The 24,284-nt window shown below is 46.2% G+C and overlaps 2 protein-coding genes across 2 annotated transcripts in view; both read left to right on the plus strand.

Moving 5' to 3' along the window:
• The first annotated feature begins 100 nt into the window (after positions 1-100).
• On the plus strand, positions 101-10,923 carry TMEM114 (transmembrane protein 114). Its single transcript, XM_082197978.1, has 4 exons — positions 101-733; positions 1,781-1,861; positions 7,363-7,500; positions 8,581-10,923. The coding sequence occupies exons 1-4, from the start codon at positions 550-552 to the stop codon at positions 8,811-8,813; spliced, it is 636 nt and encodes a 211-aa protein (XP_082054104.1). The 5' UTR covers positions 101-549; the 3' UTR covers positions 8,814-10,923.
• A 1,566-nt stretch (positions 10,924-12,489) lies between these two features.
• The window catches only part of LOC309519221 (putative CENPB DNA-binding domain-containing protein 1), a gene marked incomplete at its 3' end in the record, with an annotated part of 63,684 nt that continues 51,889 nt past the window's right edge, over positions 12,490-24,284 (plus strand). The window contains exons 1-2 of the mRNA XM_082199993.1: positions 12,490-12,779; positions 13,537-14,383. Of these exons, the coding sequence (XP_082056119.1) occupies positions 13,809-14,383 (575 nt within the window). The 5' untranslated portion in view covers positions 12,490-12,779; positions 13,537-13,808. The remainder of the gene's footprint in view (positions 12,780-13,536; positions 14,384-24,284) is intronic.

Here is a 24,284-nt window from a genome sequence, read left to right on the forward strand (position 1 = left end):
TGCAACCTCCCTGCAGCTTAAAAGAGCTGGATTTACTCATTGCTCCCTGGGTACTGTCTGTGGTGCTGATCTCTGACGTCCTCCTCCTCCTCCTCCTTTCTTGTATTCAGGAGAAAAAAGCTGTTGATTAATTATTGCCTGAACAAGAAGCCATTTGGTATTTTGATAGGCTAGAGTGGGCTTCTTCAACCATGCGCTGTGCATGTTTACTCATTTGGAGGGTGACTGGGTGAAGTGCAAAGAAGGGGGGCCAACGACTGTCATAAGTATCTCTTATTCAAAAGCGGAACCAACTGGCTATGACTTTCCATGCTGGGAGGAAAAGACAGAGTAAATAGAGGGACAGATTGGAGGCAGGGTTTAATTAATTATGTATGGATTTTCCTGACCACCAGGCTGTTATTACCGCCGTTTGGACCGCAATTCATCTGTTGGGCAATCAGAGAATCATATCCAGAGGACCAGCTTGCGATCAAGGGATGAAAACAGTGGTTCAGTTCTTTCAGTCTTAGGACCAAGGCAGCAGGTGGCAGCCAGAAGAAAATTGCCATGAAAGTCACATTGAACGCCGTCTCTCTCTTGGCAGCCTTGGCTGGCGTGGTCAGTTTCAGCTTCCTGCTGGTGGCTATCAGCACTGACTTTTGGTACCTTATTGATGCTTCTAAGCTGCAGAAGCTCCTCAACCGCACAGACAGCCTGAGCTCCCATTCAGGGCTCTGGAGGACGTGCCAAGGTAAGTAATCCCTGGTTTCCTCTTGAGCTTTGGTGGGAAATGGTTAGGCTCACAGGAAAGTGCCTTAGACCGAGTCAGACCATTGGTCCACCTAGAGCTCAGTACTGTTTACACTGACTGGCAGTGGCTCTCCAGGGTTTCAGGCAGGGAGTCTACCTGGAAATGTCAGGGATTGAGCATGGGATGTTCTGCAAAGCAGGTGATCTACCTCTGAGCCATGGCCCACTGACATAAGTTGAGCTCTTTGGGAAAAGTCTCTTCCTAAAGGGAAATACTTCCTTTAATTGGCTGGCTGGGCAGACCCCATCCCACCAACTGTCTCGCAAGGTATCCCACCACATGGCTGGTAGATGGGCTTATTTTATTTTCCAACCATGCTTTAGTCATATCCTACCTTTCCTCCAAGGAACTCAAGGTGGTGTATAGATCTCCCCACTCTGTTTCATCATCATAACACCCCTGTAAAGTAGATTAGGCTAAGTGATAGTGACTGGCCCAAGATCACCCAGTGAGCTGCATGGTTGGGTGGATATTTGAATCCTGGCCTCCCAGGTCCTAGACCAGAACTCAAACCACTTCCCTACCTTGACACTCTTTATAGGTGAAAGGAAAGGAAACAAGCATTGGAGAGACAGGACATTCCCAGAAGGAGTCCTTATTCTAAACCTGCTGGTTGCAGATCACTACATTGGTAAATAAAGGATGAGTGATGGCAAATTAGTTAGTGATGGTTAGGATTAAGGGGCTAAGCCTCCAGGATGGAGTTCTGAAAGGCATATATGCTATCCATGTTGAAATCCATGGATTTGACTGCTGCAGTCAGGCAATTGTTAAAGACCAGTCTCATAGAACTGTCCTGTGCTGGGAGGTTGCGTCAAGAAGAAGTGGAGCTGCATGTTCTACTTGGTTTAGCAACCAGATTAATCAACTTGATCCTTCAGGTTGATTAATCAACGGTGGTGAAATGGAAAATTTGTAGTAAGAAATGATCTATTGAATTCTGAATAAATGTTTCATGGTCTTTCCCTTTTTTTCTTTCTCTTCCAGTTAATAGGACCTGTTTCCATTTGGTAAACCCCTTTAACCCTGACATATCAAATATCACCACATCACACAAGCAACTCTTAAGTAAGTGGCTTAAAAAACGTACCAAAATTCATATTTTAGGATAAAATGTGTTCAGAAATGCATATGTTGATATAAAACAAGTATTTATAGACATGTGATATCTGAGTATGTCTTTAAATAAAAAATAGTTCCTAAAAAAATCCCAGATTAATGTGGAAATAGGATGAAATAGACATACAAATGTTTTTGTTGTTGTCGGCATCCATCTGTCTCAAGAGCCAATGGAGTGTGCCTCTGGGGTGAAGTCAAACTGCTGTGTTAGCAGCACCAAATTGACCTCTGTGGGGCTCAAGCCTGGACAGGTGTATGGAGGTCCTGGGCTGCCCAGATGTTAGGATGCTGTCAGCAGCTCCTGGCTGGTTGCTTGGAAAGTATAAAGACAAGGAAAAGTATCTTACAGACCTTTTTTATTTCAATCTTTACAGAAAGAGGCTAGAGAACCTAGCCTCTTGGATAATGGTGTTGTCCCAAGTGAATCTCCACCTCCTCATCTCTTCAACGTCCTCATTTGTCATTCTCATCATCTCCTCTACGAGTGCTGCTATGTTCCCAAGTCTTTGAGTTCTTTGTTCTCCTACTTTTAAGGCTCACCAGATTTTGGGAGATGGAGGGCCTAGAATGCTTTCTAATGATGAGTCAGCTGGGTGTTGTTCTGGCTCTCCCATGATTTCCCAGCTTTTCTCCTCATCTGCCTCTGAGCTGTGACCTCTCTCAAACCCCTGTTGTCAATATATACTGTCTTCCTCTTCCTCCTCTCTGGAGGGGTCAGCATGGGGAGGTGGTCTCCACCATTCCTCTTCTGCCCAGTCCCTGACACTAGATGACAAGACTCTTGGCCTCATTGATGTGGTTGAAAGGCAAGCAGAGCAATATGTGTGGTTCCAGCTTGGCTGCAGGAGTTGCTGGAAGGAGTTGTACATGGCGCTATCCCAGCTGCCTTAGGGACTCCACTCCGGATTTGTGTAGGGTTTATTCCTTAGCCCTTTCTTCTCCCAAAGATATCCCACAAGGCAGCAGAGGTTTAGGATCAGAGTTTTTCTTCTCCTAGATGGGCTACCTTCCCAGACCTTCCCGGGTTGATGAGCCACATCTGCCCCTCACTTCTCTCTAGTCTACAGCATGTGCAGAAAACACCTTATTGACCGTTGGACCCACAATCGGTTGTGTCCGCTCAATCTACCAGAGCCTGTCTTTGCATGCAAGGAAAGACTCTAGTTTACCCAGGGTTTGAGACCCATTGGCTACCCTCACCTGGTTTAGCTGGCCAGTCGAAGGCATTTCATGTAGTGTTACTGCTGTTGCATGCTGACAGCTTCTAGGAGCCACAGGTGAAGACTGAGAGCAAGGTGGGGACCAAAGGTGGACAAACTACCCCAGACGGAGCATGACGTGTCGCCTTCCAGAGGTACTACCTTTCCCCTAACACCCCATATACCCACTTATGAATGTACACATGCAATATTGACAGACTGGACCCATCCCTTTCCAGTTATGGGGGCTGCCATCCCCCTTACTTGTAATGTCCCTGAATGGTGTTCTCTCTGGGGCATTTGGAGAGGAAAAAAATGGTATGCATTCCCTCCCACCCCAAAATTAAGATTCAAGACAAACAAAAGAAAACACTTCTTCACATAGCGTATGTACTATGTGATTTTCTCCTACAAGATAAGGCAGTGAGGCTTTTACCAGAGATTAGACAATGTTATGCAGGATATGGCTATCTGTGGCTGCTAGCCATGATGGCTGTGTTCTACCTTCACTTCCAGAGATATTGTGTACCTAAATTCCAGTTTCTGGGAATCACAAGTGGGGAGATTGATGCTGTTGCACTGAGATCCTGCTTCCCATGGGCATCTGTTTGCCATTGTGAAAACACGATGCTGGACTACAAGAGCCTTTGGCCTAACCTGGCTGCAGAGCTTTTCCTATGCTCTTATGAGCAAAATATTCTACCTAATTTTACCATCCAGGAATGGGGCCACAACATTCAGGGTCTGTTTGGACTCAGGCCTATCTCTAGAACCAAGGAGCAAAAGTCAGCATGCTTACCAGTTAATCAATCTAATCAATCAATCAATCAATCAATCAATCATTCTAATCTTCATTACAGTCATAGACCAGCACAAGTAGGGTGGGAGTACAATCATTTAGAATCTGTAAAATGTTTTAGAAAGCTAAAAAGTATTAAAACAGAAGGTATAGCTAAAGGACTATAAGAATCTAAAAGAAACTAAAAAAAAATCTAAAAGAAGGGTTAGGAGCATTAAACGGATGTGGAAGAGCATAAAGGTTAGTATATAAAAGACTATAACTAACATAGGGACGCGGGTGGGGCTGTGGGCTAAAGCACAGAGCCTAGGACTTGCTGATCAGAAAGTCAGCGGTTCGAATCCCCGCAACAGGGTGAGCTCTCATTGCTCGGTCCCTGCTCCTGCCAACCTAGCAGTTCGAAAGCACGTCAAAGTACAAGTAGATAAATAGGTACCGCTCCGGCGGGAAGGTAAACGGTGTTTCTGTGCACTGCTCTGGTTCGTCAGAAGCGGCTTAGTCATGCTGGCCACATGACCCAGAAGCTGTGCGCTGGCTCCCTCGGCCAATAAAGCAAGATGAGCGCCACAATCCCAGAGTCGGTCATGACTGGACCTAATGGTCAGGGGTCCCTTTACCTTTATAACTAACATACTTACTAGAATCAAGAATAAATGTGAAAATGCAAAGGCGAGCAACAGTGAGCTCACCTACCCATTTAGATGTAGCCAATCTTTCCGGCTATATATCTATATGGTCATCCTTGGAGTGGATCAACCTATCTGCTAGTGGAGAACAATAACATAAGAGGACATAAGTCAAGGGCCCACCAAGCGCAACGCACTAGATAAATCCCCCAAGCAGAATTTGAGTACAACAGCGCTCTCCCTACTTGTGCTCCCCAGAAACTGGCATTGAGAGGCCTACTGCCTCTAACAGAGGAGGTAGATAGAACATATCCTTAAAGCCTAGTTGCCAAGTTCATCTAACCCTTTTTTAAAGCTGTCCAAGTTGGTGGCCACCTTGACCTTTCGTGGGAGCGAATTCTGTAATTTAATTGTACAGTGGTACCTCAGGATACATACGCTTCAGGTTACATACGTTTCAGGATACAGACTCCGCTAACCCAGAAATAGTGATTCAAGTTAAGAACTTTGCTCCAGGATAAGAACAGCAATTGTGCTCCGGCGGTGTGGCGGCAGCAGGAGGCCCCATTAGCTAAAGTGGTGCTTCAGGTTAAGAACAGTTTCAGGTTAAGAACAGACCTCTGGAACGAATTAAGTACTTAACCCGAGATACCACTGTATAAGAACTAAGTTGCAGCTTATGGCAATTGCTGCAAGCTCTTCCTATAATGATGTGGAAATGAGGTTTGGAAGTCAGCTCCAGGTTCACAGTTCTAATATGCTAGTCAAAAATCTCCTCATGCCTAAGCTGGGCCTGTTGCAATAAGATGAAATGTGTTCATGAGTAAGCTGCCCACTGCAGTCTCTCTTTCTTGCATCATTTATCCATTGTTATGAAAAGCCACATTTTTCATCATCCCTTGTAGAAGAGCTGGAAGCAGTGATAGGTGGGAGGAAATCACAGCAGAACCTCTTGTTTTAGCCAGTTGCACCAATGTACTAAGGCAAGCACCCCTGACAGTTCTGTGAATTAGTATAATAGCATTCATTACCAACTCTTGAGTTTCTATTATTTACTGGTTTCCATAGTAGCTTTAAAAGACCAAGAGGGAAGCCAGGTTTTCAGTGCATGGGCAATTAGTACTGAAGAGAAACAAAGTGGAACTCAGAATCCAGCCACTCGCTTATAAGGATGAAAATCCACTCTTCTACTCTTCTTTTTTTCAAACAGCAAGGCAGACTCTAGTCTTCTTAACTGAAACCCAGCATGCTCATTGCCAACATTTTAGGGTGATAACATAGTCTCCAGTTGCAACGAAAATGCCTGGGACCTTCACAAAAACCCTTAAGCCCCCACAGCTTCTCACTTTACCATGCAGAGTCCTGAATTCCCAGCTGCAAGCCTTTCCTCCCTCTCCCCTCAAAATACCTCAAATCTTTCTCCACCTTTTCATTCATTGCTCCTTCCATCTCCTGGCCAGGGAAATGGAGAAGCTTTAGATGTACTGCTGCAGGTGGGGTCTGAGTTGGCTACAACCCAACGTAGACTCACCTTTAAACACAAACTGATTTGATTGTCTCTCCCAGGCTAGCTTGAGGCCCAGGCTCAGGCCGGCCAGGGCAGAAGACAAAAGAGGGAATTAGAAAGGCCTAGGAAAGTATTCTACACCTCTCTGTTTATTCAGCTGGTGGCAAGGTAGCTGGCAGGAAAGGTCATCAGAGAAGCACAGAAAGCTGATTGCACAGGAAGAAAGCAAACAACCGAGCAGTAGCTCCTAGGAGGCACCAGAGGGCTCTGAGGAATTTCCAGTTATCCATTAGCCCATTGCACATGAAAAAGACAAAAAAGACAGGAAAAGAGAAAACAGGCAAGAGCAGGAAGGGTCACTTCCAGCAAAGAACAAATCACAAACAAGCACAGCTGGGAGACAAGTTACCCATTCTCCATTCTCTCATCCAAAACATGTTTATTCAGAAGGAAGCACAGCTCAGTGGGACTTCAGATTGCAGCCACCATGATATTTATGAAAACACCTCTAAAGATGGACAGATGGATTGTGGCCTGGTGTCTGTGTGGATAGGGGAGCTCCAGCCCTGATGGATTTTGTCTTTTCTTTACAAATTGTTCTCTTACCACCAGGGATTGACAAATATGTCAGTTTCAGTTTCTCATTTCCCCCCATCTTATATTCATTTCTCCATATTTCCATGTCAACTTGCTAAGGGGGAAAATTGATGAAAATTCTTTATCATTTCACTTCAAATTTCTCCTAATAAATGTGGTGTTTGGACCGACTAATACATTTTTTTGTATTGCAAAATTGGAGAAGCATGAATTTGGAAGGAGAGCTGCCCTTTGGTTCACATATAGGCTCTCGAACTGCAAATTAGGTGGTTTCTCGTTGAAATGAGAGCAATGGAGAAAAGGGCATTACAAAATCTAGACTGTAACCAAGTGAACAAAGTCAGAAAAGAAAATGCCAAGAAGCTTCTAAGTGCAGATTCCTCAGATTTAAAAAAATAAATAAATGCAGAGATACAGTATTTAAAGTAAGAAAAAGAGAAAACAATTAAGAAATTCTTATGTTGGAGTACAACAAAGGGGCTTTCATTTTGTTGTCTGAAACATTTGTATAAGCAATCAGGATTACTGTCTCCAACAAATGTGTCTCTGCAACTAGCTGTTCTTAGTTTGCATGTAAGTTTCTTTTCAAGGGCTACGTGACAAAAACTTTCATACCACGCTGTTAAATTAGGTCCTTTGAGATCCTTGCAAAAAGTGGCAATGGCCATATGTGTAAGGACAGTACTTGGCAAATGTGACTGATGGATTTTGTTTCCCTCCAGATATGCATGGGGCAGTTGTGATCCTACTACCTCTTAGCCTCATCTTGTTGATCTTTGGAGCAATGACGGGCTTCATCAGTATCCTTGCACAGGCTTACTTCCTCCTTATGTTCACTGGCCTCCTCTTTCTCCTTGGAGGTATGCCATGGAGCTGCTATGTATTTGGGGGCGGGGCGGGAAACAATTCCTTGCACTTTTAGACTATCCTTAATTCCACAGAAGCTGAAGGCAAGGTAACCTTCCCCTTGCACCATGGCCTGCAGACTGAATATGGCCTGACAGGTCACAGACTTGCTAGCCCCCAAATTTTATCTCTTGATCTGATCAGGAGATAAAGCTCTCTATTTGCTCTTTAGAGGGCAATATCTAAAGAGCAGGCAGGCAGAATGATTTATCTCCCTGATTGGCACATAAAATATCCCTCTGGCTGCTCTCTAGATAGAACCGCTGAAGGACAGTTGGATGGATCTTTTATCTCCAATCTCAGCACCAAGCACTGCAGCACTGAGATCAGAGATAAATCTTCTTCTTGCTCTTTATGAATAAAAGGTAGTGTCCACCCTCACTCTAGTACTGCCCTTTACTCTTAAATAGCAGGCAGAGACCATATAACACCAGTCCTGAAATACCTACATTGGCTCCCAGTACGTTTCTGAGCACAATTCAAAGTGTTGGTGCTGACCTTTAAAGCCCTAAACGGCCTCGGCCTGGTATACCTGAAGGAGCGTCTCCACCTCCATCGTTTAGCCTGGACATTGAGATCCAGTGCTGAGGGCCTTCTGGCGGTTCCCTCCCTGTGAGAAGTGAGGTTTCAGGGAACCAGGCAGAGGGCCTTCTCGGTAGTGGCGCCTGCCCACGGAAGCCCTCCCATCAGATGTCAAGCAAATAAACAACTATCTGACTTTTAGAAGACATCTGAAGGCAACCCTGTTTAGGGAAGTTTTTAATATTTGATGTTTTATTGTGTTTTTAATATTCTGTTGGGAGTTGCCCAGCCAGATGAATGAGGTATAAATAAATTATTATTATTATTATTATTATTATTATTATTATTATTATTGTTATTTACTTTATAAAGGTAAAAGCCGCTTTCATTGCCCCACCTGCTTTTGCCTCTAGCTCCATGCACCCCTAGAAAGTTGCCCTGAATGGAATATGGTCCCCAGACTGGAAAAGGTTCCCTTCTTCAGACTCCTTCACAGCTCGTCTCTCTTTCAGCTCTCATCACACTGGCTGGGCTCAGCATCTACATCACCTACTTTGCTGCAGGCTTCAGGGAAGCCATTCTCCTCTTGGGAAGGAAGAACCTTCTGGACATTATCAACATCCGGTTTGGCTGGTCTCTGGCCTTTGCATGGCTTTCCTTGGCTACCGAGATCCTCACTGGGCTAGCTTTCCTCCTGATGGCCAGGATGGTCGATATGAAGCAAAGGCAGGATTGCACCATATGAGGTTATCAAACACCACAGCCCATCCGGGTCAGTTGGTTTTGACACCACCAGGTTTCCATCTCTCCCTACTTTCTCTTTCTTATTTTGAGCCACCTGCTGGCACTTAAAAGTGAGTGACTTTTAAGTCAAAGGATGGCTTGTCTTGCTCTCCCCTGGGCCTTTTTTCTTCCATGCGCTTATAATTTTGGTTAGCAGATGACTGGCCTTCTGGAAAGAGGGTCTTGTGCAAATCTAGGCTCCTTTTGTCAGTGGCGAGGAAATAAAATATGATGTATGAAAAGGAAAATTCCTGGATGCTAAGATCCAGGTTTGGTGAGAGAATCCCTGCAGAGATTTAAAACCACAAAACATGCAGCAAAATAAAGTGTGGAAATATAGTTTGTTAGACCTTTAAAACATGCCCTTTTAAGTTCCAAAATAGTCCCCTCTTCCGCCAGCACAAAAAGGCTTGTAAGAGCCATGCGGTCTGAGCTTGGATCAACCAGCTCAGACATCTTCATATGCTGAGCTTCTCTGGTAGACTGAAGATGAACAAAGGCCTTGATCACCTTCCTCCCAAGGTGAGGGGGAATAACCTAGTTTGGGTTTGAGATGATCAGAAATCTGTACTCCTACAGAACAGGTGCCTACCCACCACTAGGTTATATATCTGTGTATTAAATGTCTCTAAATTCTGCAAGCAGAAGCAATTCCTGTGGGCAGAATGGTTTCCACGAATAGATCAGATGTAGATAAAAACACAGTTATAGAAAATTGCTTCTAACAGCAAAGTCAGATGGTGAGCACTGGCAGAAACGTAGCAAAAATGGGACCACAAGGGAACAAGCAGAAACGACCCACATGTTTGATGGAACTTTGAGAGTTGCAGAAATACAATTTTTTTTTAAGCCCCCAAAGCTTTTGGGGGAAACCCACTGGAAAACAACAACAATGCAGCGAGAGTAGGAAATGTTGAATGGCCACAGAATTTAGAGTGACAGTTTGAAAAGAACAGAAGAAAATAGAATGGGAGGCCGAGGTGGGATGCTTAGTTTATTGGAACACTGAATGTAAGCTCTCCTTTGTGAAAGGAGATGAACTGCAACATTTACTTGCAAGCCCCCCTTTGTACATCTATACTGCCCAACATCTGCAGGTGCCTCCCAAGTCCTTGTGACATCAAAGAATGCTCACAAACATTCTACCTTCAAAGGGCAAAGGTCTGTATAATCTTGATGAACTGACCACTGGTTATATCCTACAAATAAATACTGCTGCATGCAAGACATCTGCTTTGGCAGAGGTGCTGCTTCTCTTCAAAGAGAGGTGTATGTGTGAGTTTGTGTGTAGCTGCCTGTGCCAGCCCTGGTGTATCCTGCAAAGAAATCCTGCTGCACACAGGACACCTGCCAATACTATAGAGAAGGGGTGGCAACATGCTTTCAAGTTGGTTTCCACACCAGAAATAGCTCTGAAAGAAGAACTGTGGTCTTTGCTGACATCTCGTGGCAGGAGTGAGAAACTAAATAGCTGAGAAGGAAAAAGAGAGGGTGCCATATTTATCAGCTTCAGTTGGCAAGACAGCTAAGGCCATTCCTGGACCGAGGTAGCTTAGTCACTGTGGTCCTGGCATCCACAACCTCAAGACTAGATTACTGCAATGCAGTAATGTGAGGCTTCCCTTGGGCTTAGTCCGGAAGCTGCAGAATACAGCAGCTAGGTAGTTGCCTAGGACATCCCACTGACACTGTGTAACACCTCTGCTGAGTTTGTTGCACACTGCCTGCCAATATGCTACTGGGTGTGATTCAATGTTTTCTTTTTGCATTTAAAACAACTTGGGACCCAGCCATCTAGAGGCCTGCCTTCTTCAGAAAAGAAATTGTCCCAGAGGTGTGTTTAGTATGCACAAGGGAGCAGGCTTTTTTGTTTGTTTAAGAAAGCTTTACCATAATGTGACCCAGTCATTTTACGGAAAATTACTTGTACAACTATAGCAATGGCCTTAATTTCTTTTAGTTCACCGAGTCTGCAGTCTTTTGTGTTTTATCTTGTAATACCCCACTTTGGTGGCTTTTGGCTTGTGAAGTGGTTTCTAAATCTGCAAATAAATAAAATATGATGTAAGAAATCTGGCTAGATTCTCCAAAGTATGTTGGGCCAACTCTATATTCAATTAGGCCTGGAATATCACCGGTCTGCGAGTGTCTCTTTGTTCTGATGCATGTGTGTGTTCATCTTTGTCGAATCACAGAATTGTAGAGTTGGAGGGATCCCCAAGCTTCACCTAGTGCAACCCCCTGCAATGCAGGAACCACAGTGAAAGAATCCTTAATAGATAGTCAACAGCCTCTGTTAAAAAACCTCCAATGGAGAGTCCATCACCTTCCAATGTAGCCTGTTCTACTGTCAAACAGCTCCTACTGTAAATCAAAGTCTGTCACAAGTAGCAGACTCCAGACTAGATTGTGTATGTGGCTGGCCACTGTGAGAACATGACTCTGGACTAGATGGGCCATTAACCAGGTTCTTCTTAAGTTCTTAGGCCAGGTGAAGTCAAAAGTTGAGAGGCAGGAAGGCAGATGCAGGAACCCTTATATTTGCATGCTCTCCTATGATTGGTGGCTTTTTCAACCCCCCGTGCCATTGATTGGAGGCATTCTCAAACCCCAGGAAGATGTGGATTGTGTCCCTTTTGTCTCTGGAACCCAGTTGCTCCAGTGCAGGGATGGGGAACCTCTGGCCCTCTAGAACCACAGGTTCTAGATTCTGCAATCAAGTGCATTTCAACTGTCTTATTTAGTCTAAGACCTCCACAGATATTGAAGGAAATTTGTGGTTTCTATTTCCATGCTTCCCTCCATCCATGTGTGTGTGCTTTTTTTTTAAAAAGTGTAAACTCTAATTTCTTTAAATAAATTCAGTTGTACTTTTTTATTTTTATTTCAAAATCTTCTTCCTCCTCCTTTAAGCACAGGAGATAGAGAAAGAGGGAGGGAGGGAGAAGCTAAGCTGGGTTTCCTGTAACAATATTTCAGTGTCAGTAGTGTCTCTCTCTCTCTCTCCACCTGCCCCCTGAAGCTCAGCATAATTCTGCCGACGACAGGGACCCTGGGACACCCACATCTGCTTCCTGAAGAATTACCATCCTTTTCCCAGGCAACCTGGCCTCCTCAAATATTTAAAAGGCAATATTGTCTCGTTCGCACGCAGGGTGCAGAGCAAATAAATGGCTCCGCACTGCGCAGCAGCTAGGTCTTCCTCCAGCACTTTGGAACTGGCTGCACCAGCACAGTGGGGAAGCCTTTGCATAATCATCCTTTTATTGCCATGATCGCCAGCTTGGCTGGCATTGTACGAAGATGAAAGTTAATTATGAAAAGAGAAATGCATTAAAATAATATTTAGGCCTGCCTGGAGGAAGGCTAGAAAGGCAGCCAGCTTTGGAAGGCCCCTGACAAGCATGCTCAACACCCGGGCTGTGTGATCGGTGCTAAACAGTAAAAACACTCATGTACCATGCACCAGCTGCAAACACCAATTCTGGGGCAGAAAAAGCTGAGTTTTTCAAGTTGCACATGCAAGCGGGCAGGTCTCTGCTCCAGGGAGAATGCAATCTAGATTATGACACAGAGGAGATAGAGAAAAGTTGATAAAAAAAAAGAACAAAAGGGACTACAGTGGTACCTCGCAAGACGAATGCCTCGCAAGACAAAAAACTCGCTAGACAAAAGGTTTTTCCGTTTTCGATTTGCCTCGCAAGACGAATTTCCCTATGGGCTTGCTTTGCAAGACGAAAACGTCTCGCGACTTTGTTTCCTTTGTCTAAAAACCGTTAAAACCAAGGGTGCTTAGCTTGAACAGCTGCAGTTGCGACTTGACTTCGAGGAGCAACTGTTAGCACGTGGTTTGGTAGCCTTTTCTCAGACTTTGCTCACTTTTGAAGCTTTTCCAAAACTTTTCCAGAACTTCTCTTGCATCCATTTGGTAAGTTAAACTTTTAAAACTTTTTTGGGGGGTTTTGGATTTTGGGTTGGGGTGTTTGGGATTCAAGGACTTGGTGTTGTGGGGGGGGGGTTTGCGATAATCTGGGAGCTTGTGGGCCTTTTTTGGGAATTTTTATGATTTTCTGTGACCATTGGGCCAGGTTGTTTTTTTTTGAAAATTTTTCTGAGTTTGAATTTCTGAGTGCTGGCTGGCTGGGGGAACAGTTGGGGAGGTTTCTGCAGGAATCTGGGAGCTTGTGGGCCTTTTTTGGGAATTTTTATGATTTTCTGTGACCATTGGGCCAGGTTGTCTTTTTTTGAAAATTTTTCTGAGTTTGAATTTCTGAGTGCTGGCTGGCTGGAGGAACAGTTGGGGAGGTTTCTGCAGGAATCTGGGGGCTTGTGGGGTTTTTTTTTGGAATTTTTATGATTTTCTGTGACCATTGGGCAAGGTTGTTTTTTACAATTTTTTTCCCCTGAGTTTGAATTTCTGAGTGCTGGCTGGCTGGGGGAACAGTTGGGGAGGTTTCTGCAGGAATCTGGGACCATTGGGCCATGTTGCTATTTTTTGAAATTTTTTTTTGTCTGGGTGGGGGAACAGTTGGGGAGGGGTTTGCAGCAGTTGGGGAGGGGCTGGGGGAGCAGTTGGGGAGGGGTTTGCAATTTCTGTGTTGTGGGTGGGTGGGTGTCTGTGGGAGCAATTGAGGTTTTTGAAGACATTGGTGATTTTTGAAGCTTTTCCAAAACTTATTTTGCAGCCATTTGAGGTTTCTGAAGACTTCGGTGATTGATTGTTGAAGCTTTTCCAGAACTTCTCTTGCATCCATTTGGTAAGTTAAACTTTTAAAACTTTTTTTGGGGTTTTTGGATTTTGGATTTTGGGTTGGGGTGCTTGGGATTCAAGGCCTTGGTTCTGGGTTTAAATTTCTGTGTGGTGGGTGGCTGGGTGCTTTTGATTTTTTTGGATTTGAAGCATATCACTGATTTCTTTTTCTTTTTCTGAGTTTACGAAGGTAAGAGCTGTGCTGCCATGGGACCCAAGAAGACTGCTGCTGCGGTGGCCGGCGAGAAGAAGAAGGAGAAGGTGACACTGGAAATGAAGAAGGAGATCATCCGGAAGCACGACGGCGGAATGCGTGTGACGGACATCGCCAGGGAGTACGGGAGGAATCCATCAACCATCGGGACCATCCTGAAGATGAGGGAGAAGATCCTGGCAACTGATGCAGCCAAGGGAGTCACCAGGATCGTGAAGAACCGCCCAGCTGTTCTGGAGGAGGTCGAGAAGTTGCTGCTCATCTGGATAGAAGAGAAGCAGCGTGCAGGGGACACAGTGTCTGAGGCCGTCATTTGTGAGAAGGCCAAGGCCTTGCACGCTGACCTCATCCGGGAACAGCCAGGAACCTCAGCCGAGCCAGAAGTCTTCAAGGCAAGCAGAGGTTGGTTTGAACGGTTCAAGACAAGATCTGGCATCCACAGCGTGGTCAGGCATGGAGAGGCTGCCATTTCTGATGTTCCTGCGGCTGAAGACTTTGCAGCGGAGTTCCAGGAGGAAGCAACTGAGGAACGGCTGTCCTCCAAAGAACTGAGGGACATTTGCCTGAAGTGGAAGGAGGTGCAGACTTTTGCAGAGCAACACCACCCTGAGAAGCACGTGGCACATGACGTTGGGAACTTTTATGATACGAGGGTCATGTCGCCTTTCAGGGAGCTGCTGAAAAGGCGGATGAAGCAGCAGACTATGGACAGGTTCTTGACCAAGAAGCAAAGAGTGGAAGAGGAGCCTTCTTCGAGTGGTCCCCCAGAGTCTTAGAAAATGTACTGTACACTTTGTTGATTTTTAAATGTTTTTCTGTCATGTTTATAAAGTTAATTTATTTTCCCTTCAATTTTTGAACTGCTCTTTACAGTATGTGTGACTTTAAAGAGCAGTTGATAAACTGTTGTTGTACCAAATTTGGCTTTGTTTGGACTTTTTTTGACCATAGGAACGCATTAATTGATTTTCAATGCATTCCTATGGGATTTCGTGATTCGCAAGACGAAAAATTCGCTAGATGACAAAACTTGCGGAACGAATTAATTTCGTCTTGCGGGGCACCACTGTACAAGGAACAGGATGAGGATCCTTCCAAACTGAGTGAATTGGCAAGGAGAAAGCACAACTTAGGTACCATATTCCCCTTTAAGCACAAAGTGAATCAATTTTCTGACTGCTACCCTGACTGCAGAAGTTATCGGTTTGCACAGGCACATAACAAAGCCAAAGTTCCTGGAGTCAAAACATGAGATACCTAAGATGCCAGCGAGGCTAAACTTTTCAGTCAGAGTATGTGACAACTGAGCCAAGTAGCCAACTGACTGCTTGCTTTCTAGGTAGAGAATGCCCCCCTACTCGCCCCCCGCAATATGCATTCACAGTTTTTATTTTCATTTACCGTATTTTTCGCCCTATAAGACGCACTTTCCCCCCTCCAAAAATGAAGGGGAAATGTGGGTGCGTCTTATGGGGCGAATGCAGGCTTTCGCTGAAGCCTGGAGAGCAAGGGGGGTCGGTACGCACCGACCCCTCTCGCTCTCCAGGCTTCAGGAAGCTATCCGCTAGCTGTGGGAGACCCAGCTCTCCCAGGGCTAGCGGAGAGCTTGCCTGCACCCAGAAGCTTGGGGCGCGCTGAGCTCAGCACACCTCAAGCTTCTGGATTAGCGCAGGGGTCCGCTAGCCCTGGGAGAGCCCCGCGGCTCTCCCAGGGCTAGCGGACTGCTTGCGCGCACGCAGAAGCTTGGGGCGCGCTGAGCTCAGCACACCTCAAGCTTCTGGATTAGCGCAGCTGTCTGCTAGCCCTGGGAGAGCCGCGCGGCTCTCCCAGGGCTAGCGGACTGCTTGCCGGCACCCAGAAGCTTGGGGCGCGCTGAGCTCCGCATGCCCCAAGCTTCAGGATTAGCGCAACTGTTCGCTAGCCCTGGGAGAGGCGCCCGGCTCTCCCACGCTAGCGGAGACCTTGCCGGCACCCAGAAGCTTGGGGCATGCTGAGCTCCGCACGCCCCAAGCTTCGGGATTAGCGCAGCGCACCTGGGGAAAAAAATAATTTCCCCCCCTTTATTTCCCCCCCAAAAAACTAGGTGCGTCTTATGGGCCGGTGCGTCTTATGGGGCAAAAAATACGGTAAGGACATGAGAGCATAAGGTATGTTTAGGTTAGAGAAGAGAAGATTGAGAAGTAGAATGAGAGGCAACCTGAAATATCTGAAGGGCTGTCACATGGAAGATGGCCAGGCTTGCTTTCTGCTGCTCCAGGGGGTAGAACCCGAACCAATGGATTCAAAGTACAGTGGTACCTCTGGATGCGAACGGGATCCGTTCCGGAGCCCCGTTCGCATCCTGAAGCGAACGCAACCTGCGTCCGCACGTCTGCGCCTGCTTGCGTCACGATTCGCCGCTTCCGCACATGCACGTGATGTCATTTTGACTGTCTGCGCGAGTGGCAAAACCTGGAAGTAACACACTCCGTTACTTCCGGGTCACTGTGGAGCACAATCCGAAAATACTTAACCTGAAGCTACTTCAACCTGAGGTATGACTGTACAAGAAAGGAGAGGAGATTCCGATTAAATATCAGGAAGAACTTTCTGACAGCCGGAGCTGTTTGACAGAGTAACAAATCACCTCAGAAGGTGGTGACCTCTGCTTCATTGGAGGGTCTTAAACTGAGTTTGGATGGCCATCTCACAGGGATGATGTAGTTGTGATTCCTGCTTTGCAGGGGATTCGACCAGAAGACCCTTGGGGTACAACACTATAATGCTATGGCTTTAAGAGCCTGATGGCCCTTGCAGTGGCCAAGCCAAAGCCTCTGAGAAACCCACAAGCAGGACCTGAGCAGAAGAGCAACTTTCCCCTCCCTGGATTTGCAGCACTGGCATTCAGAAGCACAACTACCTGTGATTGTGGAGCAGAGCCACCATGGCTACAAAAAAAAGTGGTGCTCTCGTAGATTTGATGGCTCATTACCTCCTGCAGATCCTCCCCAGGTGCTGTTGTCAAGTTCAGGACACCTCTGCTCAACCCTCCTCCCTGCCTCCACATCCTCAGGGAAGAATGATGTGAAGGGAACTCTGAGGCTGCCAATCCGGAAATCTGTGCTCTTCCTGTCATTTTCTCCCCATCCTCTCGGAACCACCGGCCATTGCACCTCTGCTTTACATCAAGGAGAAAACTCTGATGAAGCGAGACAGAGCCCTGAGGACAAGGCAGGGTGGCAGCCTGCAGAGGAAATGACAGGGACTCTGGAAATCTTCTTACAGCATAACACTTGTCAGCAGTTCCCGATAAAGCACATGCCTGAGCACTTGGAGCTCCAGGCAAGGCTGAGAGGGAGCGAAGTGTTTGCAGAAGGGCATGCTTACTTCAATGGGGAGCGTGGGGGCTCAGCTTGGTTCTCCTCAAATCCCTCTGGAAACGCACCTGACTGCACAACAAATAACAATGAACTGTGATCTCTGGAGTTAACAGGGTCTCCACCGCGTGACGAAGGCCAGAGTCATAGATTTTAGTATCACTAGATAACTGTGGACAGAAAGCACCAGAACCTCCTGCTCAGACCCCACTGGAATCAAATGGAACAGTGCTAGGATGGGGTGTACCCTTAATAAAATATACCTGAAGGAGCGTCTCCACCCCCATCGTTCAGCCGGGACACTGAGTTCCAGCGCCGAGGGCCTTCTGGCAGTTCCCTCATTGCAAGAAGTGAGGTTACAGGGAACAAGACAGAGGGCCTTCTCAGTAGTGGCACCCGCCCTGTGGAACGCCCTCCCTTCAGATGTGAAGGAAATAAGCAGCTATCTTATCTTTAAAATACATCTGAAGGCAGCCCTGTTTAGGGAAGTTTTTAATATTTAATGCTGTATTGTTTTTAACACTTGATTGGGAGCCACCCAGAGTGGCTGGGGAAACTCAGCCAGATGGGTGGGCTATAAATAATAAATTATTATTATTATTAATTTTACTACTACTACTACTACTACTACTACAAAGCTTTAAAATACTACAATGGTGATGATACCCAAGTAAGTTAGAGCAGGCCCATTAAAATCAATGGATTTAACATTGATTTCAGCAGAATAGAAGAACACAGGAAGAGCCCCGCAGGATCAGGCCAATGGCCCATCTAGTCCAGCATCCTGCTCTCACAGGGGCCAACCAGATGCCCCAATGGGAAACCTGCTAGTAGGACCTGAGCACAAGAGGACTCTCTCCCCTCCTGCTCTTCCCAGGAACTGGTATTCAAAAGCATTGCTGCCTCCAGCCATGGAGGCAGGGCAGAGCCATCATGGCTAGTAGCCACCAATAGCCCTCTCCTCCATGAATTTGTAGCCTCTTTCAAAGCCAGCCCGTTTGATGGCCATCAATGGCTGCAGTGGGAGTGAGTGCCACAGTTTCACTATGCCCAGGGGGTCTACTACAATGATGATTAACTTTGGATATCCCTTATTATTATTAGCCACTATGAATCTGTTGGCAGGGTGTGTTCTTGTTTTCCTCTGGGTGGGGCTGATGGCAGTTACTGTCCAAAACACCTGGGGAGCAACCCGCTTGCAGGAGGCTGACCTAACTCTGTCACACCAACTGTGTTCCATGACCAAAGAATCTGGCTTTAGAGAAGGTGGTGGGGAACCCTCTGCAGATTACGTTGTCGTGGCAAAGCAAAAGAGCAGGCAAATATACGAGAAAACACAGTGGTAAGGGAAATAAGGCTGCAGTGCAAAACCTGGAACACCATCTCCTAATTGCCTTATACTGGGGATCATCCAGATTCAGAGGGTTCCCGCCTGCACAGGGATGGAATAATTGTGAAAATTCACCAGCATTTTAGTGTGCCTTTTTCTTCTTACACACACAAGTGATTGTCCCAAATGCTTTCACCAATATGTGCTTTCCACTAGGACACAGATTTCTTGGCTGGAGCACTGTGCCTCAAAATGATTAAAGAAGCTGCGTTTCAATTCGTGAATTGCCTTGGGAAGTGTGAATCGGTAGGGTTGCATGAAGTTGTCAGCTGAACCCAATGGCTCTTCCACCCCTCTCCCATCAGATGCTGCTGAACTATGACTCCTTTCACCCCACACCATTGGTTCCATTGGCTGGGGCTGATGGGGGCTGGAGTCTAATAACTTGTGGAGAGAAATGCATTAGTTTCCCTCGCTGTAGGCAAATAGCACATCCTATCCCTCTCTTCGAAGTAGCAATGGGGAGACGACAATGGCCTCCCTGCAGCCCAACCCTTTGCCTCTGATGCAGCAGCATTTGAAAAGTGCCTATATTAATTTGGGCATAAAAATAAATAAATTAGTTGATCTCATTAATGCACTATAAGGTTATCTTGTTAAATGCTAATTGGATGTGTAAACATGCCCTACAAGTTTTAATATGTTAAGTGGTGTCTGTCTCTCTCTCTCTGTGTGTGTGTTGGGGTGGGGGGATGTAATGTGTGTTCTGTGTTTGCGTCATTCCAAATTAATTACATGACAGCTGGGGTTTATCCCAGTCCCAACTTGAGAACCTTCCATAAGTAGTCTTTCAAGAATAAATTGATATTTAATTAATATGTACTGGCAGCCCCGTTTAATTTAAATGAGTTATTTCAGGAAGTTCAAGTGCTGTTGAAAGACACACGTGTGTGAGTGTGTGTGTGTGTGTGTTTGCAAGTGGGAGAGTCATCCCAGTTGGCTTCGGATGCTATTCCACTTGAGTAGCACTAGAGGGCACTTTTGGAAAAGCTGAGAATCACCCGCTATATCTCCAGAAAGTACGTACTGTACATCTTTCTTGCACTCTTTCCATCCAAGAAAATAAAATAAACTAAAAGTAGCAAAATGAAAAGCTTTGATGAGAACCACAGGCAGTAGACTGGATCGAAAATAGAGGGATGCCCAGGGGTTGATTTGAGACAAGGTACAACTCTAGACAGGGCAGGATTATGACCTTTAGAGGTTCTAAAAAATTATGCTTCCCCCACATGTAATTCAAAATAAAGACAATACTAAACCATGGAGTAATAATTTTAAAATGGCATGAAATTTACATGCATGCTCAAATTGAAATAGCTTCTTTCCAGATATTCTGGTTGCTGTCTCTCAAGATATCACCACCAAACTTGGCATGAGGCTTCCCAAGGTGGGGTGTAAGGCTTGGTTGCCATTTGGACCCTGGAAGCCATTTTGAAACAATATGGTGAACCGAAATGCCACTTTAGCATGTTTTTTTTGACATAGATTTGTCCGCCTCATTGCCAGACTCACCCTGAGGGTTCCTGAGGTAGGGTTGGGCGTCTTTGTTGATGTTTGGGTGCCAGGCACAATTTTGAATCAAGACAGCAGACCAAATGTGACTTTGGTGTGACTTTACTGTTTTTGGCATGAAGGGTCAAAATTCACAAATTGCACTGTCCATGCATAAAACACAATGCTTTTTGATTTCTAAAAAGTATTGGGCAATGCTGGGCACTTCTTGCTAGTAAAAAGAAAAAGAAAAGAACAACCTAGGTTTGCTTTATAAATGGAGTCACCTGTCACTGGATTCCAGAGTTCTCCTAGTGGATTTATTTTAACAAGCTCAGAGTCAGCTGTTCCCCAAAGCGGCTTCCGGTCTCCCCCCCCCCCGGTCTCCCCTTTTCTTTTCTAGAAGTCCTTCTCATCGCTTTGGAAAAAGACAAGCCCTGAGGAAGATCTCTCCAACAATGCTGACAAGCACCCAATGTCTGACACAAATATGAATCTGAATTTCCTGACAGGAATTGATTGTGTTGCTTTGGGAAGCCTTAACAGACCTGCCACTCAGTCGACAGAGCTCTGCTTAATACATCGCTTTGCAGAATGGAGTGGTCTCTCTGGGACTATCAGTTCAGGAAATGGAGTCTTTTCTGTTACATTTTTTTCCCTTCAAAAAAGGAAAATGCTTTGACAATTATGCGCAAGGGAAGCAGGACAGAAATGCTCTCGCCTTCCCCACCTACCGTTGCCCCCTCGCTACGGTCAGATGATGATCAGTTCCTAAACTGAAAATGTGCTGACCCTGGACGTTGTACCTCATCCTAAAAAAAGCACCCCAGCAAGGAATGTCTGTAAGCGATTATGGCCAATTTCAGAATTAAGGGTTAGGGTCAAGAATTGCTGAATGTTGCCCCTTGTGGTGAGCCTTGTCTCTGCAAGTTCTCAGAAATCTGCACTGACTGCATATGTATTTGCTTTAAGGCCAAGTTAAAGGTGTTGCCATTAGTATATCTAAACCTAGAACCTCCAAGTGTCCCTGTTTTCCAGGGACAGTTCTGGATTGCCTTCCCAGTTTCTGATTTGATCCTGGAATGTCCTGCTTTTCCTTAGGACTATTATTTATATCCCACTCGTATGTACCCCAGCCAGTCTGGGCGGCTTCCAACATATATAAAAACATAATAAAACATAAAAAACTTCCCTATACAGGGCTGCCTTCTAAAGGTTGTTCAGTTCCTTATCTCCTTGCCTTGGGGGTCACATAACTCCATACTCTCCAACATTTCCCTGATCAAAATAGGGATGTCTTAAGGAAAAACGGGATCAAATCAGAAACTGGGATGGCCCCTGTAAAATAGGTCTGAGCCTGTGTAATTTGTATGCCTGTGGGCTCCACTTTTATGGGATCCTCAGTGGCTGTTTTTTTTTTCCGACCAGGTAAAGCTGTCTCAAACTTCACAGCTGCATTTTGAGAACGAAGCTGCCCATTGCCAGAAATGGGCTCACTTCTGCAACATTTGTGGTGTGATTGCAGTAGCGCTGCAGACCTCAGGAGCCTGGCCCTTTCAGAAAGGGTGGTGTATTGGAGAAGTTCCTTGCTAAGAGAGCACCTCCCCTGGGCTCAGCCCTATGGCACATGTTCAGCAAGCCCATCTGCCTACCAAGAGATAGATGCGCCGAACATTTACTGATGTTCTGTTTCCTCCCCCTGGTGCCACCTGAAATCCATCATCTCGCTATGGTGTCGCCGTGCCACTCCTTGTGAGCGAGATCCAGGGAAGCGGGACGCCGGCGTGCATCCTTTAGAAAATGATACGTGATCTGTCAGGCGAGCATATAAACATGAGCATTGACTCCGGTGCGCTCCCTATAAATCTGCCCCTCTGCCGCTCCAGAACATATGTGCCGTCTCTTCCTTAAACATAAAAACATTAATTACACTATATTGTTTGGCAGTAATGGGGCACCGGCTGCCGGAGACTTGCCAAAACCTTAATTTTAACCATAAATCTGAGTGAGCAGAGATAGATGAAGATAAAGAGGGAGGCAGTTTATAGCGCTGCGGAGTAGCCGGCAGGGAGGCTGGAGCGTGTGACGCACGGACTGTCGCCACTGTGAAGGGGCTGAAGCTCACCAGCATGCTTCTATGCTCCTGCGAAGGAGGAAGTTTGCTTGCATGGAAATGATGCCACCATCTGGCAAGAGAGCAAGAAGGCAGAGTCAGACCGATGCTCCATGTGTCTCCAGGTCATCTATGACAGGTGTGCAGAACTTTCAGCCTTCCAGATAAGAATATAAGAATGGGATCAGACCAGTGGCCCATCTAGTCCAGCATCCTGTTCTCACTGTGGCTTAGCAGAAGCCTGGGGGAAGCTGGCAAGCAGGATTTGAGTAGAAGAGCCCTCCTGTGGTTTCCAGCAACTGGGTGGCGCTGTGGTCTAAACCACTGAGCCTCTTGGACTTGCTGATCAGAAAGTCGGTGGTTCGAATCCCTGCGATGGAGTGAGCTCCTGTTGCTCTGTCCCAGCTCCTGCCAACCTAGCAGTTCAAAAGCACACCAATGCAAGTAGATAAATAGGTGACGCTGTGGCGGGAAGGTAAACAGCGTTTCCGTGCACTCTGGTTTCCGTTACGGTGCTCCATTGCACCAGAAGCGGTTTAGTCCTGCTGACCACATGACCCGGTAAGCTGTCTGTGGACAAACACTGGCTCCCTTGGCCTGAAAGCAAGATGAGTGCCGCAAGCCCACAGTCGCCTTTGACTGGACTTAACCGTCCAGGGGTCCTTTACCTTTATTCAGAAGCATTGCTGCAGCTGTGTTCCAACTGTGGTGGCAGAGCATAGCCCGCATGGCTAGGAGCTATCAACCAACTTTTCCTCCATGAATTTGTTTAATCCTCTTTTAAAGCCTGTTAAGTTGGTGGCTGGGACGCGGGTGGCGCTGTGGGCTAAAGCCTCAGCGCCTAGGGCTTGCCGATCGAAAGGTCGGCGGTTCGAATCCCCGCGGCGGGGTGCGCTCCCGCTGCTCGGTCCCAGCGCCTGCCCACCTAGCAGTTCGAAAGCACCCCCGGGGGCAAGTAGATAAATAGGTACCGCTTACCAGCGGGAAGGTAAACGGCGTTCCGTGTGCGGCTCTGGCTCGCCAGAGCAGCGTTGTCACGCTGGCCACGTGACCCGGAAGTGTCTTCGGACAGCGCTGGCCCCCGGCCAATAGATGTGAGATGGGCGCACAAACCCCAGAGTCTGTCAAGACTGGCCCGTTCGGGCAGGGGTACCTTTACCTTTTTAAGTTGGTGGCTATCACTGCCTCTTGGGGGAGGCAGTTCCATAGTTCAATGATAAAGAAGTACTTTATTCTGAATCTTCCAACATTCAGCTTCACTGGATGCTCATGAGTGCTAGTGTTATGAGGGAGAAAAACTTCTCTTTATCTACTTTCTTCATGCCATGCACAAGTTTATAAACTTCTATCATTCTACCTTTTCTTTAAATTAGGAAGTCCAAAATGCTGCAGCCTTTCTTCATAGGGGAGTTACCCCATCCCATTGATCCTTGTAGTTGCCCTTTATTGACCCTTTTTGAATTGTTTACTGTATTTTAATATTTTGTTAGAAGACACCCAGAGTGGCTGGGGGGGGGGCAGCCAGATGGGTGGGGTAATAATAATAATATTATTAATAATAATTAATTTGCTCACCGGTTTGGCAGATGGATGCAGTGTTACGACAAGGGAAGGAGAGTCTTCCTACATGTTTTGCAATAAGCTGGTGACTGAGTGTACTCAGACAGAAATGCAGCCAGAATACTGGCTTTTAGATGAGCTTAACTGTGTGTCGATGAAACTCAATGCTTTCCACACTGACTGGTAGTGATTTCCCACAGCCCTACCTGGAGATGTCAGAGTTTGAACCTGGAACCTTCTGTGTGCAAAGCACATGCTCTGCCTTTACACATGCTCTGCTGCCCTTTCTCAAAGGCATGGAAACACTGGAAGCTGCCTTACTCTGAGTCAGGCCGTTGGTCCATCTAGCTCAGTTTTGCCTACACTGACTGGCAGTGGCTCTCCAGGGTTTCAGACAGGATTCCCTCCCAGCCCTACCTGAGGATGGCTGGAATGGAACTTTTGACCTTCTGCATCAAAAGCAGATGCTCTACCACCGAACGGCGGCCCTGGGGGTTCGTAATCTCTGAGTGCTTTACATTGCAAGCAGAAAAAGGATCAATATCAATTTGTGTAAAAA

The sequence above is a fragment of the Podarcis vaucheri genome, assembly GCF_965113315.1.
Source record: "Podarcis vaucheri genome assembly, chromosome: 14".
NCBI classification, from domain to species: domain Eukaryota; kingdom Metazoa; phylum Chordata; class Lepidosauria; order Squamata; family Lacertidae; genus Podarcis; species Podarcis vaucheri.

Bases quoted from the DNA above. Each gene is read 5' to 3' on its own strand.
- TMEM114 (XM_082197978.1), top strand. From the start codon at position 550: ATGAAAGTCACATTGAACGCCGTCTCTCTCTTGGCAGCCTTGGCTGGC. The intron at 1,862-7,362 runs GTAAGTGGCTTA...GTTTCCCTCCAG, and splicing joins ATCACACAAGCAACTCTTAA to ATATGCATGGGGCAGTTGTG. The intron at 7,501-8,580 runs GTATGCCATGGA...TCTCTCTTTCAG, and splicing joins CCTCCTCTTTCTCCTTGGAG to CTCTCATCACACTGGCTGGG.